Genomic DNA, 18,020 nt, shown 5'->3' on the forward strand with positions numbered 1-18,020 from the left:
GGTGCGCGAAGCTGTGCAAGCTATGTCGTACACTCCGCAGTAATAACTCGTGATACGACGACCAGCTGTCGTCATACGACGTCCAACAGATCGCAGCACAGATAAACAAAGATTACCAGTCCGGGAATGCAGTTAGTTCTCTGATAAATTATAAACGCTATTTATTCTTAGCGTTAATCGACGAGAAGAATCCACCGGGCGATAAAAATTCCCTGGGTGGATTAGCAGATGAAATGTCGCTTTCCTTGAAGCTTCTTCTTCGACTTATCCGCGACAAAGACGCATGTGCCCGCGGAAATGTATCGCGCTCGCCTGTTGTTAAGGGATAAGTAGTACGGACGACCTGATAATCTGCTGTATTTATGATATAAATTGCTGCGACTAGAGATAAGTAGGGTTTACGGCGAGTTATGAGTTTGCGCTAACGACTTGAGCTAAACAACGCGAACGTGTGAAGAACCTGGCTTGGCTGACTCATGACTCGACTAAGGGAATCTCACGGCAGAGGGGAGAGATAGAGGTCATAAGTTATAGTGTTTGCCAATAATACAGTTTGATGTTTTATATTCACAAGGCGAAAGGCCTCGTAGTCGACTATTCTTGCTACTGTAAATTATTCTCGTCAATATATGAAGACCCTGAATTCACTTCATAAACTACCAATGAATTGAGAATACAATGTCAGTATATAGTCTCAGTTCTACCCAAGGATATTATTCGTTCGGATTTTTCTCTAGTTAACCCCAGTTAGATCTCTCAATTGACGAAATCGTGTGCATTACCGTACGTTGCGATGTCGCGGATGCGATTAAATATCTCAATATCCATGGACCGCATCACGTCCTTTGCGGAAGGGAGCAACGGTGGCTGCTACTTCCGGTTTGACAGTTTCGCCGTTTCCGGTGGTTGCGGAAGTCGCGAGAGTTGGTCAATTAGCAACACTAATCTGCAACATCCGCGGCGATCTGTCCAAGCAGTTTGTCAACTTAATTAAAATATGTAAGAAAGATCGAATAGTTGGGAGACGAGAAAAGGTAAGCAGTTAGACTGAGTGGATATATCTGTTGGGTTGTACGACAGTGCGCAGATACACTGATAGTCAAGAAAAGTAAAAACATTTAATCAACGTAGAATGTATGGAAAAATAATATGCAAAACGTGATTTTAGTATCACGTGAAATGTTATCACAAATGGTTGCGAATCCTGAGACTATCCCGGTTGTAGTTCAAATAACGAGTATGTGCATTCAAAAAGCCAACACAAAGGGGCGCGGTCAACCACCAGGGAGCTAAAGGTCATTTTCATCAGAACTAATGGGGAATTCACGGATAAAATACGTAAATGGCAAAAACATTCTCATCTGTATCGCAAAGAGAAATACCAACGCGCGAAGAATGCCAAGACCGCGCGCTCTTCCCTGCGTCTGCGGTTATTAGGAAACCCCATTATCTGCATTTAATTACTTTCTCATTTTTCGTAAATTCTTCGTTTGAAATTCTCAAAGAGATTAATCACACTGATAAGTAAGCTCGGCGTTGGATACATCAAAGAGTGCTATTCAAATACCTGGAATAAAGATTTAGTATTGGGCCACAAAAACATAGCTCAAGAAAATTCAATCAACAACAGACCACATAGACAACTATTGAAGGCAACACAACTTAGACCCAAGCAAACTTATATCCCCTTTTGGTTCGAGAGGTTAAAATACTGTGCTAGAAAGCGAGCAGTCGAGGCCACTTTATAGACAGAGCTTTCTATAAGACGGCGATCAGATAAGTGGTGCGCATAAACTGAGACTGCGCCGTGGACTGCCTGGAGCATTGCGCATGCGCGGCCGGCAACCATACAACCTCGCCGCGCTGGCTCCACAGTCTACGTGCTAGATAGATAACATACAGAGTGATCGTAAACTATGGTTAACTATTTAAATCTTCTAGAGATTTAAGTTTTGTGTCCGAAGCAAATGAGAGACTACTATATACTAACAAATGTACTCGCCACAGTTCAGGTAAAGTTTGAATTCATCTACGTGTAGCCAGTGATGTTAAAAAACTGTAACAATTAATCCTACTTCGGTTTTGCGTGCGTTCAAGTCACCCAAAGATATCAATGGTCACACCATCGAGTGAATATACCAGAGAAGCGGAGGGAATAAATCATAGAAATTAGTCTAATGTACGGGGTTTAAAATAGTAAAACCAATATGCTTAAACCAATACCTAACAATTGAGGACATTAGAATTGAAGTTTAGCAGTTCATCAGTTTTCGAAACATTTACTTGAATAGACATGATGGGAATCTTGAAACAGAATAGACCTTTCCAGTACACTTTGACAAATATACCAAATATTAGCAGAGGTGATTGGATTTTAATCACTTACTGATAAAGTAGCGTTTGGATTAAAGGGTTTCCTAGTAATTGTTTTCGCAATACGCACTAAAATAATTTACAACACGATTGAAAAATGTATTGACATTTTCGAAAGATTTTAAATAACTCAGCGACGAGCAAATTTACCCTTTCAGATAACAAGACAAGTTGGGAAAGACAATCCGTTGATTTAAAACCCTTGGTATTTTCAAGCTAGTAACAATTCACTATATCTGAAATCTTACATTTGACAAGTACAATGTACTATCGAGCAAGTGAATGTACATTATGGAAGATCGACAAGGATGAAATGCGAGATGTTCGCCTCCTGGGAGATGCCTGGACGTGGACCTCCCAGCCGCGGGTCACGATGGGATGACGGACGACCAACGACTCACGACCTCTCTCCGTCTTTCTCGCTCCTCTAGAGTCTCCTCGGCACTAGAGACCTCACGACACAACGCGGATACCACTCAAAGTCAAGCACCTGAAATGAGAAGCGCCTCTTGTGGTGCTATAGATAGACACTATAGAGGGGAGTGGAAAATCGTAATGTAAAACTTCGCCCAATACTGGCGTGCCAGTTTGAAATCGTGTGTTTTATTTCACTCTGTTTGGAATCCATGATTGAACCAAATCGATTGAAAAATTATTTCGTATTGCCCAACGGTAGGAAATTGAATCCGCAGATACTTGACAAATTTACTCTGGTGGCTATCGCGGGACTAGAAATAGGCAATCATAATGAACGGCGTGAGGAGGTCTAATTTATTCATTTATTTCTTATATTAAGGTCTTGTACGTATTTTTCCATTGAAGAAGCAATCCAGGCACATCATATGGCAGAGTGCGGGCGTGTTCGTAAAAATGTGCGGGCAATAAGATGAAGTTGAGAGTATAATGGACATCATAGTTGAACGCAGAAATCGTCGGATGTCTAAAGTAATAGATCGTGCACTGGGTGCACCATCTTTTTGGGTGGTAATTCTGCTATTCTACGCCATTTTAGACGGCACTCAGAAATCCACATTTTTTGTCATCTGAGATTTCTCAAAGGTTCTGGATTAGTGAGTTTCTACTGCGATAGTAAATTAATTAAATCAAAATATTACAACTGTTAACCAATTTAAAAATGGAACTGGCGTATTTGACATTTTAAATTTAAACTGATTTCTCTATTGACGCCCACACATTTTATATAGTATGAGGGGAGATTGACAGCCAGTTTCACTACCGGATGTTGCCCAACCTGCCTCCGGCTATCAGCTGATCACTCCTTCCCGCGCCTTCGCACTTTTAGCCGGACCAATTAAAAAACAAGTTTTGGACGCATTGAATGACAGGGCGTAGCACGGCCCCGGAGTCTAAATGCTTGATTAATCGCAAGTTGTTTGTTCATTTATACTAATTGTCAATTAATAAACCCACGTATAATATTAGTTTAGACAACCAATCTTAACCAATACTTCGATTGCTATACATTTTGGAGGGATCTCTGAATAAGCATGCTACGACTGGACAATACTTCCATTAGGTTTCGTTACGTTTTTAAACTCCCTATAAATCTAAACATTGACTACATACAGGTAATAAATTGTATGAAAATCTTTGTTTTTGCACTTTCACTATCTTACTGTGATAACCTTTTATATTTACCCCTTCATTTAAAAAAATCGAAACTGTAGACATTTCTCCTGACAGAAGATCGATACTTAGTCTTTTATATATTTTTTTTATTTTCAAAAGATCGGATTAGATTAATTTCATAATCAAAAATATGACAACGCGGAGAAATAGTATTCTCAGATTCCACAAGAGTAATCGAATGTTATCAATTACACTACTGTGTAAGATATAAGATAAAACACCCGCCAAAGGTCCTGGGAACGAAGAAGCAACTTCGGATAACCTCGGCGTCTTTCGGCGACCTTCGTAGCGGGACCGACATTACGTGGCACATAAAGTGGTGGAAGAAACGCGTGATAGTAATGGAAATATAATGGACACTTCACTTATAATAAAGTACTTCCACTGGAAAGGACATCGCAGTAACTTTGGATTTTCTACGGTCATATCCTCGAGTAATGTCTTCTATTAAATAATACAAGGTAATAAAAGTAAAACGGGGTGTTTCTGGGGGATGAGATGGAATTATAAATAACTGAAGAGAGAGTGGATAAAACACATTTTGTGAGGATTGCGTTGAAATTGTAAATGACCATACATTATACTCCTCACAATATTGGCATGTTATTTTTTTTTCCTGGGACTGTTTGACAAACATTATATATACTGGTTCACGGAAAGCGAAACATGAGTACAGTTGGTTGATTTTTATCCTATACTTTCTTTGTTTCAAATATTAAAGGAGTGCAACGTAATTTAATTATGTATTTTCATACACTGTTCGAGAAAAATGTATAACCATAATTTGTTAATTACCCAGTCGTCTTCACTTATACCCTTATACTAATAATAAATTGTGTGTAGAATTTCCTGAAGAGATAATGAAAATACTCTCGGTTTTTGTGTGATGTGGAAAAAAATCTAAATTAATTCACAAACCGATTCTACATGAAATTTTACACACAACATATTGTTAGTATAGTTGAAGATGGCTGGAACGCTGAAGGGTACAAATGGGCCAGGCAAAAGCTCAAGCAATATCTTCAACTCTGTTATAATTGGTAAATTCTTCACTGCCAAAACTTTACCAAACTATTGGTTATGCACTGGCGGAGGTATGTTTAATGGATGGTCGGTCACGGCGATTATTAGCTGGTTCCACAGACGGCTCCTTTGGATATCAACGTTGCAGGTGTACCTGGACGTGGCTTATGATTAATATCTCTACATTCCGGACTCTCTCTCATTCTCTGTCTCTCTAGTCCGATTTGAGAGGCACAAACTGGGTAGAAAAGAAGATACACACACTTTGGTAGAAAAGAAGAAGCACACACTGTGGTAGAAAAGAAGTAGCACACACTGTGGCACAGACGTCACACAGAGTTGTTATGTATTTGGTAATCTCATGAAGAACGGGGTGAAATGAAAAATGTGCCTAAAACACGCCAAGGACCTGGGAAACGATAAACTTTCTAAAAAAGAAATGAATCAATAGTTTTATTTCCTTGTTTTAAAAAGAATTTACAATAAAAATTAGGTTGAGAATATAGGAAGGCATGTGGAAATTATTATGGGAAAGAATGATCAGACTGCGAAGGAAACGATTTAAGAAACGGAGGAATATTAAAAGAACAATAATTGATTCCACCCGCTGATCCTAGTGCTTCAGTGTTAGTTAAGAGGAAGATTTGTCTTCGTTGATGGAAATAGTCCACGAAGATATTTACAATTATAAAATACTCGTACAAATTTAAACAACTCCCTAACAAAAATAAATCCCAGCAGTAAGCAAAATCAAGTGAAAATTAAATCAAACTACAAATAACTAAATAACACTGAAAACAATTTGAAATTAAAACGAGCATTTCACTAGTAGCGAGGCTGCGCGTGAAGCGGTGTCAGCGATCCGCGTGTTAATGCCGTGTGATTATAACTAACAAAACCAAAAGTCTAATGCCGCAGAGAAGAGGAAATATTCGCAAGTCACGGAGTGGATCTCCTTGAACGATCCTTGCCATGTAGGGAACCTGTCCGTGCGGTACTGCGGCCACTGCGGCACCTCGGCCACTAACTCTGCCACTCTACCACTCAGGATCTTCCACACTCTAGCTCTTCCACTCTAGGGATTCTACCATTCTGCCACTCTAGGGATTCTACCATTCTATCAGTAAGATTCTAGCCCTCCAACACTCAACAGAAAGATTCTATTACTTTTGCATCCTGTTTTGTCTCCCTACCATTCCGCTGCCTTGGTGAAGTAACTTCATACCACTACGGTACCCCATCACTGTGAGTTATAGAATGGAGTATAGATCATCTGAGCATTCTACCACTGGTAGAGAAACATTCAAGCACTCATGCACCCAAGCCATGAGCGGCAATCTGATAGGGTAACATTAGTAGACACTCGATAACGAACCTCTCATGAGTATTATCAAATAAGAATTTAATCAGGGTTGGTTTTTTTATCGAGGTTGCCTTTTTATTAGGGGTAACTCGTATAAAACAAAGGGTATTTGAAAATGACACATATTATCAAGGATTTGACTTGTTATCGAGGTTTCATTGTGCTCCTTCGTAAAATTTAATTGCCATATTAACCTACAGTTCAATTCCAAGCAGAATTAAAAGCTCCGTCTTATTTTGCGATGCGAAAACTATTTCACCAAATGTTGAGGGCACTGACGCAGATATAGTTACACAAACACAACTACCGCTAAACAAGTTAAACGTTTGCCCTGCTTGCTATTTTCTTTTTTTTTACCGAAACGTCAAACAAATTTGAAGCCCTCCTCACAAGTGAACGTACAAGTAGAAGGAAACTAAACGTTGAGCTACGTCTTCAGATTCGTGCTCACTAATTATCCACCGTCATTTACCACTCTCCAAACCTGATATGTGATTATGAAATTCTCGTCGCAGGAATTAACGATAAACGACAAATTCCCGGGTGACGGGACAAATTTAGTGGTTTTTGTCCATTTGCGGTAGCGGCGTAGTTAATGGACTAGGCGGACGGACGCTATCGGAGCAGTTCGGCGAGGCACTAAAAGCTCCTTGACACGGCGATTAGTAAAAAAACAAAACTGATCTGACACCCCCCCCCCCTCACTGACACCGAGTCTATACAACTTAATGGGAGCTTAAGGTTTGATAGTGAGCAAAGGTTGGGTTATTTAGATATCTTCTAGATGTTCGCTGGACCTCCTGAGACGGGGACTTAAGGTTTACATTTTTGGTTACTACGTATCAGAAATGCATGTGCGAGGAACAACTCACTTTGGCAAAGTTATTGACCCGTGACGTTAAGCGAATCAACCCGTATTGTAATTCGCTGCTAGAAAAAAACTATTGACTACTTTTTCATTATTTTAGCGAGTCGGTTGCTCAATGTGTACCCAAGGCAGTGATTTCGTGGGTTCACGTCTGTACCGTTTTGCTTGATACGTTATTAATTTAGGCCCATGTGGACGAGCATGGCTAGGAAAATGCTGCCAACCTCATAACACATAAAAAACATTTAAATATTTGCTGCAAAATTTGTCTTTTTATCCTAACCCAATTGAAGTTGGTGTAAATGTGAATTTGGGCCTAATTTCAAGTAGACTGCTTTGATTTAGCATATTATTAACAATTAATAAACTGGTGAGACTGAACAAATGAATTTCGAACGTGATTGTTAACTAAACTTAACCAAAGTTACAGAACTACTGTGCCCTGAGAGAAAACGTGTCAGACATGACAGCAACACACGACACCGACTCGGCGCCCAAATGTAAACTAGGATCACAAGGTGTGAACCAGTTGTGAGATTGGTGACATAAGGGTGACATTCGTGGCACAGGTGAGCGACAATGGACCGAATTGGGCGACAGACGCCCGGCGCCCGAACTTGAGTGCTTTGGTATTGAAATGTCATTGACACTATTCAAATGTGTTTTTGACAGCTGCGAGATGAACGGTTATGTTGAAGTGTAAACGAACGCATTCTCCGAGTGTGTTAACAGCTTCGACAAGTTTGGCGATGTACGTTGTTATTGAAACACTGGTTAAAACACAGTACTGCATATGGTGAATGAAATATTCTTTCTTCAGATGTTGTTAGAACCGAGGTTGATTCCCGTGCAAATTGTGCCATCCACAAAAACTTGAAGGTTTGGGCAGCTATCCCTTGAATGCGTTTGAAATTCCTTGATGCAAAATTGTATTGGTACAAAATCGTACCTTGCTTACATAGTAAAAATACTACAGTAAAGTTAAACAAACATTTTTAAGGCTATAATATTGCAATTTAACATTAGGTACACAATAAATCTAAACTAAATTGACTTAAAATAAAACATGCACAAGTTACACCTTGACAGATCGTGTAAAAAATATTGGGAAATAATATCTAGCCTACAGTTACTAAACTGTACGTTACTTTCTCAGGGAAAAGGATTATAATACGAGAAATAAATTGTCAATAAATTGCAAAACCTTAAATATTTATTTTCAACCACTAAAAATAGTAGTTGTATACAGTATGTTCTGTGGCGTTGGACTCACTTTTCCCTTTGACGAATTCTGATTTGTCTGAGGCGACTCCAAGAGACAGACTGAGAAGTGCCAAGCTCAAGCATGCTAGCCAGCTGCAGCGATCCACCATGGCTACCCGTCATGCCCTGGCTACCACACTGTCGGCATCCTGTGAAAAACCCCAACAAAGTTAGTAAAAGTGTGACAGGAGGTTGGTAAAAATGAAAAGTCTTAGGACCTATCTCGGTTGTCGGTAGATTATCTCTTTGTAAAAAGGCGGACTGGCAAAGAAAACTTGTATAACAATGAGAGAAGTCGAGATCTACAACTTGTTTTTGTAAAATCCCTCTTTGAGTAAAAGTGGACAGACATGCAATCAATGAGATGTCGGTAATAGTATCCTAGAACACATTCCTTAAACATCCTCGTTTGTTTGAATCAAATTTGCAAAATTTAAGTGTAACGATGAGAAATTGTTAGATTTATTATCCCTGTGTAAAATACAGTACCTATGTATCCCTAAGAACATTCTCTTTATGGATATGTTTAGTGTAACGCCTATCAAAAAGAGTAAGATCTAGACTGTTTATTTAGTTACTCTTATGCTTATGTTATGGCAAGAGGAGAGGAATCGTACTGAGAATGTATAATTGAGAGTAAACCATTCACTAGATACTTTCATCAATAGTCAAACGAAGAAAATGTCGATATATGGTAATGTAGGGTAGTATCGGTTGTACATTATGATTGTACATGTTAAAATAGGCACTAGATGTAACTTAAGTAGCTTATATGCAACAAGTGGGGTGTGCTGCAAAGCTTGATGTGTTACTATACTATTAACTAAACATATCAAAAGTTCTTGTTTAGCATAATTATATAACAATCACAACATATAAATAATAACTTAACTACTGAGTTTATAACTACTGTACTTATAAGTAATGAAGGAACTTGTGAAAAGAAATGTTACGGAATGTTATATCAAGTAAGAACAGCATAACAAATTAATACATTTTCTTTATTTGGGTGAAGCGAATAAATAATTATTGGATGTTTTAAACTACAGCACTCTTCCAACAGCGACGACTCTTCATGTACTGTACAAGTGCCTTGAACAACTCCCGCCAAATCTCGCTCATCTCCCGCCATACCGGTCACGCCGCGATCAATTAAGACTTGCTTTGTCCCGGCAACGCTTCAGTTATGTTCTGGGGTTTCACGTATTTAGCTGATAATAGGTTGCCCTTAGCAGACCTGTTATCAGATGACATCATTCAAATAGCTACGTGACCAGAGCTAATTAATAGGAGCGCAGTTGCGCGGTGGAGTGGAACAAGCGTGCGCTGCGCTCACGAGGAGTGCGCATGAGCAGAATGTCGTGTCCGTGTCATCCAGGTAATGTACAGCGCATGCGATGGATGGATCATGTCTGCATTTTGTTTTATATAAAGAGCCAAGTCGGGCTTTCATGATAAGGTACATAGACTTTTAATAGTGCAAGCAGACTTCTCGTCCATTAAAATCTTAGCATGTAGGTAACATTTGAGTGTGGTTAACTTTAACTCGACGAAATATATGAGGAGGGTGTTATGGCACTATAACATAGCTGGCTGGGTAGGTTGGTGGCTATAGTGCTCGCCAAAGAATCAAAAGGACGCCAGAACGATCCTGAGAAAAGTCAGTACCAGCTTTTTGACTGTTCGAAACTGGACCCAGTTTCGTTGGTGATCAACAAACAGCTGATCTTAGTCAGTGACAAAGCTACACAGATCATCTCACTACATTCTACACTCATCCGTCACTCACATATTCAAATATGCCGAGTTGCGATCCAATCTCAAATTATGGTTAATGATAATGATTTTAAATATGGCAAAAGTTTACTCTAACGCACTTCCACAGGGGTAAAATAACGCGCTAGTCATTATTTGGCTTTAAAACGTGTTAAGGATCGCTGTTTTGTTTATTAACATAAATAATTTTGCGTATTGTACGTTATAATACTTGTTGCGATACCCATAGAGTAATGACTGTCTAATCGTAAAGTTGGGGCGTTTTTATTTCAAAATACCTACTACATAGTTTAAAAACAATTGGGATATGAGTGATAAGACTAAATAAAAGCAAGTATTTCCAATTGTTTAATGATGTTAGGCGTTGTAGGCTGATGTATAAGGACGTCAATAAGGAAGAATACCATATGTTGGAGACTCATCAAGAATGTAACCTCGCTAATACACCTAGGTAGAGTTTAAATCCTGATTATCCTTTTAAGGAGTTTGCTGCAATTTATAGGGTTTACGACTTCACCAGGATAGTACATAAACCGGTAATAATTTGAATGATAGACTTAAAGTAAACCATATACTCTGGTTTTTTCTGGCATTGTCCGAGAGTAGGAATACAAGTAAGTATTCCAGTCTGGAACCACTCTACTCTCGAAGTAGTGGGGGAAGTATCAAGAGTCATAATACGAGGATGATATGATCGACAGGTAGAAGAGAAGAAGTGATAAAGAGGGGGTGGGAGGAGCGAAGAGGAATGTGAGCACAATAGACAGCTTCCATACACGCTTGGGAACATGACGCACAAAGAAGAAATTAAAATGCCTGCAATGATTAGAAAAACCTGTCACAATAGGTTCGGTCATGGTTGTCCGTTAGAGGCTTTAGTGGTTTTAATTGCGTCTTTAGTGAGTAGGCCTACCACGTCCACCGATGAGAATCTGCTACAATAATCTCGTGGATTACTTTGCCGAGAGGACATTGAACATCTGAGGACACGACGCCTTGTGACCGTGCATCTCTGACGGGGAGAAAAATATGAAAAGTTACCTTGTGAGTTGGATAAAGGATTAATTTCACCGACCACGCCAATTGCGACCTAACTAAAAACATGGACACTGGTATTTAAATTTTGAATATTAAGTTAGTTTCATCCTCTTTCATGATGGTTTGAAAACATTTTCTTAGTTATACCAGAGAAAAATATAATGTATGCATTATTTCCAGGGTAACTTTAAGTGAAACTGGAAGAAACGTATAATTGCTTCTAGGACAACTGATAGACAGTAATGCCAGAGTGAGATTGTTTATTGTACGCCGTAGGGCTCACGTGCACTTCCATCTGGAGATGTGGAGGAATGTGACGCTACACAAGGAGTTTGTTGACTTTGAGGTCCAACAACCAACAGGGAAGCTGTGGCTGAAGGCACGAAATACGAAGAATTCAACTTTAGACGTATTATCGTGCAGGTATGAGTTAACCAGATGAGTCGAAGTAGACACGTTACAAGGGTTTAGACACGCGACTCTAGGACCACGCAAATGTATCAACTTCTGAAAAATCGTCCAATTTGAGGTCTAAGATTGTTTTCTTGATTAAGAAATAGCGAATATAGAAATAATTGTGTAGCTTTGCGAGACAATTTTCATATTGAAATGTCAAAATAACTTCAAACGATGCTCGTATAATTTACAGTGATTGTGCTAAATACATAACTCACACTTTCTGTATTCTCATTTTTACGGGGAAGTCTTTGGAAAAAAATACTTTGCACAGTTTAGAAGAATTATTGAGGTTGTGGAAACTTATGAGGTATTTTCTCGAATTCCATCCTACAAGTTTTGGTTACATATTTTTTATACTGAACATATTGTGGAGTGGGCAATAAAATAAATTTCAGCCTATGAGGTGGGCGGGCACCGACACCCCGGACTCCTCTTCAACCCTCGGCCCGCAAGGTCTTCTTGTCCGTCCCTACCTGACGCTTCCCCACAGGCACTTGTTTCATCAACCCAAGATTCCTGCACAGTCAGGGGTACTGCCCTTAAATCATCTTGGACAAAAAACCTACAAATCTTCGGGAATACCTCCACCTTTTGTCTATCAATTTTTTATTTGCTAAATTAGTATTATTTTTTGCCCTGACTCCCTGCAGCTAAGAGTGATTGCTTATTAAATGGACTTATTAGTTTGAATTTTAAAATTAAATACTGTGAGAAAGGTTTGAAGATTGTGGATGTCTACTTTGTCTTCAGGGTCTCTCCTGTGAAGATGATATTTCATTTTCGTGATAGATGAGGAATCTGTGTATGGTATCTGGCTAACGTAATCCCACTGAAAGATATTTATTTATAAGCTCTGAAGGCTTTTAAATCTTTATAAACGGGATTAAAATAGTATATTACTACATATTATACAAAATCTAGACGTGAAATCTGTGATTATATCAATATACCTTCTACTTTCAATCTTTAGTGAGTTGACGCAAGTTGACGTATTGGAATTCTTGTCCCTCCTTTGTAAACTACAGTAGGGTATTAATACGAAAATTCAAGTGTAATGACGATGCTTAAGTTAGGTTAACAAGTAGTTTTACTGCTAGCCTATAACAATTGAACATTTTATTTGCTGGTAGAATATCGCCAGTTTGAACCTGAGACAATCAGTAGCTTACTTGATCAGTTGGCTTTTAATAGCCAAAGATAAATAGATAAATGGTCCTAACTAGAGAAACACCTGACCTTAGTAACTATACAGACGGCATCTCACTCAGACACTCATGCGACACCCTTATGTCATGAATTCCCCCCTTCTAGGTCTAGGCTCAAGATATTCCGTAAATGCTGCTGATTATGAACCTCAGATCCTTCGACTTCCACGATTCCCTCACGTCGCGGACGTCTGTCCCACGGCTGGCTGCACGTCCAGGACTCCGCCCCTCCTAATCACTGGTCACCGGGGTGTGATTCCCTGTCGTGCCATCCTCTTACCCGTAATTTTTCCCCATTACGGCAAAAGCCGGCTCTAGCCCTTTGTTTTAGTTAATATACATAATTCGTCCCCCGTCAAATGTCGAAGGTGATGGGTAAAAGTTTAACACGTAGCACGAAGAAGAGGATGAGGGATTCATCGGGTTGTGAAGCAATGGATAAATATTTTTCAAATTGTAAAACCAAACTAACCTGATAATTTAAGAGTTGACATATTATTTTGGAGAACATTCCATTTAAAATAATTAGTCAAAGTTAATATTTAACAAATCTACTCAAATTTTCAAACCTACAACTGCTGTGTTTGGTCATAATTAAATAACTTGAAATTTTAAGTATCTGGCAGTTATTCAAGTATTTACATAGCAAAAGTTGCCTCTTGGTATCTCTAGCGTTATTCCTTGAAATACAGCATGATTTTTATCTATCAGGAAAGACGTGTCAAATAAACTGATATGCTTTTCAGTAATTAAAATTCCCTACAAAGCTGTGCTGTAATAAAAACTTCAGCCTTCCATTAAAGTTTCTCAATCAGCAGAAACAGAGCAACACCAATCAATCACTCGTCGTTAACATCGTATTATTCTCCCTCCAATCCGTCACCGATTCCCGCCATTAATGATACCACTAATGATAGTAAACCGAGGCGTCGCTGCGTGTGTGGCATTTCGCGCCTTACCGCTTACTTTATTTCAACCATCACAATTTATGTTCCTGACCCTAGCGGCTCCTCGTATTTCAAACTTTATTTTATAATCTCCGTGAACTCGCTGACTGGTCACTTAATTTACAGCTTTGTTTATTGCCGCTTAGCCACGGGGACGCGGGAATGGCGGCGGAGATTCCTCTAATATGGCTACAGATAAAGTAGCTTAAAAGGTTAAACTCCCGGCTTTCCAGTGGGAATGAGGCTTCTGCGGGTGATACCGGTAATGTGGAGGATTTTTTAGAGAATCGGTAGTAACGGATTCTAGTTTTATGTACGTGTTTTCTGTTTTGTTTTTCAATTTTTGAGTATATTGCTGTAACTTGCTGCATTATAATGTTAAACTTGTGTATGTTTTTAAAGCCTTGTTGTACTTAAATGTTTAGTTTCTTTGAACAATAATGAATCATTTTATGTCTGCAATTGGATGGATAAGAGAAGAACCTTCTTATACAGTTATAGAATCAACATTTCCTTTCTCAACCACAGCTCAAGGAGTTCATTCTCCCATAAACCTACTTTGAACTTAAACCGCCATCACGCGCAGGAATACATGACTATTCCTTTAACAAACTCTCTCAAAACAATAAGTAACAATAAACAAGACATCGATACATCAACACCGCTAGCCGTGAGCTATTCACGGTCTGGTCTCACGATCCGCAGCTGTCATGCTGTAGTGTTCAGAGGTTCGACTCTAGCCTCTGATTAAACACTTGTTTGAATGTATTGAGGAGAGTCTGATATTCTTTGTCCGCTTCTCTCGGCTACATTAATCAGCTGTTCTCGCGGACCGCTCTCCATCTGACAACGACCTCTGTATCCTGCTACACTACTGTTCCTCTGTCCAGCCATTCTGTCCTGTTACTCTACTGTCATTCTATCCTGTTCCTCTGTCCAGCCATTCTACCCTGTTCCTCTGCTGTCATTCTATCCTGTTCCTCTGCCCAGCCATTCTATCGATTCTATCCTGTTCCTCTGTCCTGCAATTCTATTCTGTTACTCTTCTACCCATACTTATTTATTTCCTATCCTCTTTCAATTTGTTTTGCATCTATCCTTATCTGCATTGTACCACGCGAGAGTCAAAATACAAAATTTGATTGCATCCAAACACATTTAAAATCTACCGTAACACAATATACGTAAACAGAATAATTGAAAAATCTATTAATCAAAACTAATAAACATTTTCTTGAATGTTTATTAAATGTTTATTAAAACATAGTATAATGTTTATGTCATTGACCTCTTACCATTTACCATACGTCTGCAAAAATTCAAATTATCCCTTAATCAACGACTTGTATCCAATCAAACAACGCTCCCCAAATAACCTATCGACCTATTTTACAATACGTATTATTACAATTAAATCCACACTATTACAAAGACAACCGAACGGAAGACAAATTTCACCTGACGAGTGAGACGATAATTCATTTTTCAAAAACCATATTGTCCTTATGCTAATCTGATTCAATTATAATTGCTCCGTAGAATAGAGAGAGCTCGAGAAGGTACACGAGTGAGTGAGAGAGAGGGAGAGAGATAGAGATAGAGTGAGTGGTCCAGGGGGGGAAGGGGAGCTCGGAGGCTGCGTGCAACCCGTGTCAACATTCCACGAAGATGGCCGGACCGCTCCAAGATGGCGGCACGTGTTCTCAGGTTCCAATCTTGTACGTACATTAATTACAGGCAGATAATTAGTTATGACTGTGACGTGGCCAGAGCCGCTATCTCTACATCTCTCGTCTCATGAGAGATACGCGGACCTGTTATCTCTCAAGTATCACCCAGGTTAGCAAATGCGTTTACGCTGAAAAACTCCATCGGGGCAATTAATCGGCTGATTGGTTGATCAAAAATTAGCAGCTTGTAAAGTGAGACGTAACGTGTCGGCGCGTAGTGAAGGAGATGAAGGTATGTTTAACATGCGATGGAGATTTGCACGTAGAGATATGTGGATCAACTGGTGATGATTGATGGGAATGATTGATGAGACGAATTCAACATCTTTGTATATGCATGTCCTTGTATGGAAACAATAATAGCTTTCAACCAGCGAATCGAAATATTTGAACAATTAGAGTTTTTATTCATAATGCTACCTTTCAGCCAGTGAATGTTGCAGAACCTACGCTTTTAAACGTGTCTTTTTAGTTGGGTTTCTAGCTTTGCGATCAAGCCTGAACGACTACGAATTTTCATTTATCATACCCTTGTTACTTCTCGCTTGAACAATATATGTACTGGTAGTTTTAAGTCTGCCTTAATGTTTCGAGCTGTAATATTGATGAAAATCTCTGTTCTGTTTTGTCAAGCTATTCCTGTACGTGTCAATGTAAAATGGCGTATGCCGTGTAAGAAATTAATTAATATTTCGAATGATAGTATATAGGCCAAACTCTATTGTTGCACGACCACCATCACGACCTGTCATTGCTGCGCTGTTGACGATAAATATTAACATGTAATAAAAAAGGGGTTACTGTACTGTAGTACAACGAGTAATGCTTGTAATGTATTTTAAATCAAATAAATAAATTCAACTCGATCGATCTGTTACCGTTATCGTTTTTGAAATTATTTTTTAGGAATTCTACGTTAATTTATTCAAGATGCTATAACTGTTTTAACAATTACAGCACCGTCATGATTTTCCGTCCCATTAGAGACAAGTGTTTCCTCGTCTAACAAGCTCAGATATGGCTGGTTATCGCTACATGTTTACTAAAACATTACTAAAAGGTTTAGCGATATTTATTGCGGCCGTTATCAAGCTGTTAGGCAATAAAACAGCTTAGCGCAGGCATAAAACTACACAACTGCCGACAAACGAAGAGCTGTGCTAGTACGGCGACCTACAACTTACACGACGTGGCTTCGGGGAAACGTCTCTGAAGGATGAGAAAGCAACGAAAAATATCTGTAAGCGAGTTTTATACTCGGTATTATACGCATAGATTTTGTATTTCGATTTACGAAACGAAGATTGCTAGAAGAGTGTATAGCAACTGTGAGTAAAGTATGTGAACACATTTATACACATAAAAATGTAAACACAAGCTACTGTGTCTCAAGCACTTGGCGTGGTTAGAGGTATGTATGGTGTAGGCAGCGTTTTCTAGCGACCGTAAACCACACAATGAATTTAAATCGAAAGAACATTTTTTTTTCTAAATTTCATCCTCATGGCAAAAAATGGACCCGAAACCAATCAAGTCAAAACCTTCCCAAAAGGTACTCTACCAACGACCTGTACTGCAACAACCTACGCACTCCATTCATATATTGGTCTCAAAGAACTAGCAAATTATTCCGTTGTCAGCGACTTCAGTACTGTAGTACGTTGAAGTCTCCAATGTGTGTAGGACCTTTAAACTATGTGTAGGACCGCACAGCTGATGTACAAGTCACCGCAGCAACCTATATTCTCAATGCATCAAATTGGTCTCAAGTAACTACCAAAGTATACCGTTGTCAGCGACTTCAGTACTGTAGGACGTTGAAGTCTCCAATGTGTGTAGGACCTTTATGTGTAGGACCGCACAGCTGATGTACAAGTCACCACAGCAACCTATATTCTCAATGCATCAAATTGGTTTCAAAGAACTACCAAAGTATACCGTTGTCAGCGACTTCAGTACAGGGCGTCGAAGTCTCCAATGTGTGCAGGACCTTTTAACTATTGTAGGATCTTACAGCTGGTTTACACGTTACCGCAGCAACCTACATTCTCCACGCATCAAATTGGTCTCAAAGAATTACCAAAGTATACCGTTGTCAGCGATTTCAGTACTGTAGGGCGTTGCAGTCTCCAATGTGTGTAGGACCGCACAGCTGTTAGGTGTACACGTCACTGCTGCAACCTACGTACTCCATGCATCACTCTCCATAACAGTCTCTCTAGCTCGCTTATAGGTGATGAACCACAGATCATGCAAGGTTGACAGCTATTCAGCACAGTAGGGCGTTGCAGTCTCCATTAGAGTCCTCTGTTCGTTTACGTATTT

The 18,020-nt window shown here is 39.3% G+C and overlaps 1 protein-coding gene across 2 annotated transcripts in view; it reads right to left on the reverse strand.

Annotated features, from left to right (window-relative positions):
• The window catches only part of LOC128993909 (epidermal growth factor receptor), a 142,978-nt gene that overhangs the window by 17,953 nt on the left and 107,005 nt on the right, over positions 1–18,020 (reverse strand). The window contains exon 2 of one of the 2 annotated variants that reach the window (XM_054418009.1): positions 8,551–8,689. The exons of the other annotated variant lie outside the window; for it this stretch is intronic. Coding sequence (XP_054273984.1) covers positions 8,551–8,650 — 100 coding nt within the window. The 5' untranslated portion in view covers positions 8,651–8,689. The remainder of the gene's footprint in view (positions 1–8,550; positions 8,690–18,020) is intronic. 2 annotated transcript variants of the gene reach the window in all.

This window comes from Macrosteles quadrilineatus, unplaced genomic scaffold, assembly GCF_028750875.1.
Source record: "Macrosteles quadrilineatus isolate MER2022 unplaced genomic scaffold, UCM_ALF_1.0 Scaffold_5__1_contigs__length_97177068, whole genome shotgun sequence".
Classification (NCBI taxonomy): Eukaryota; Metazoa; Arthropoda; class Insecta; order Hemiptera; family Cicadellidae; genus Macrosteles; species Macrosteles quadrilineatus.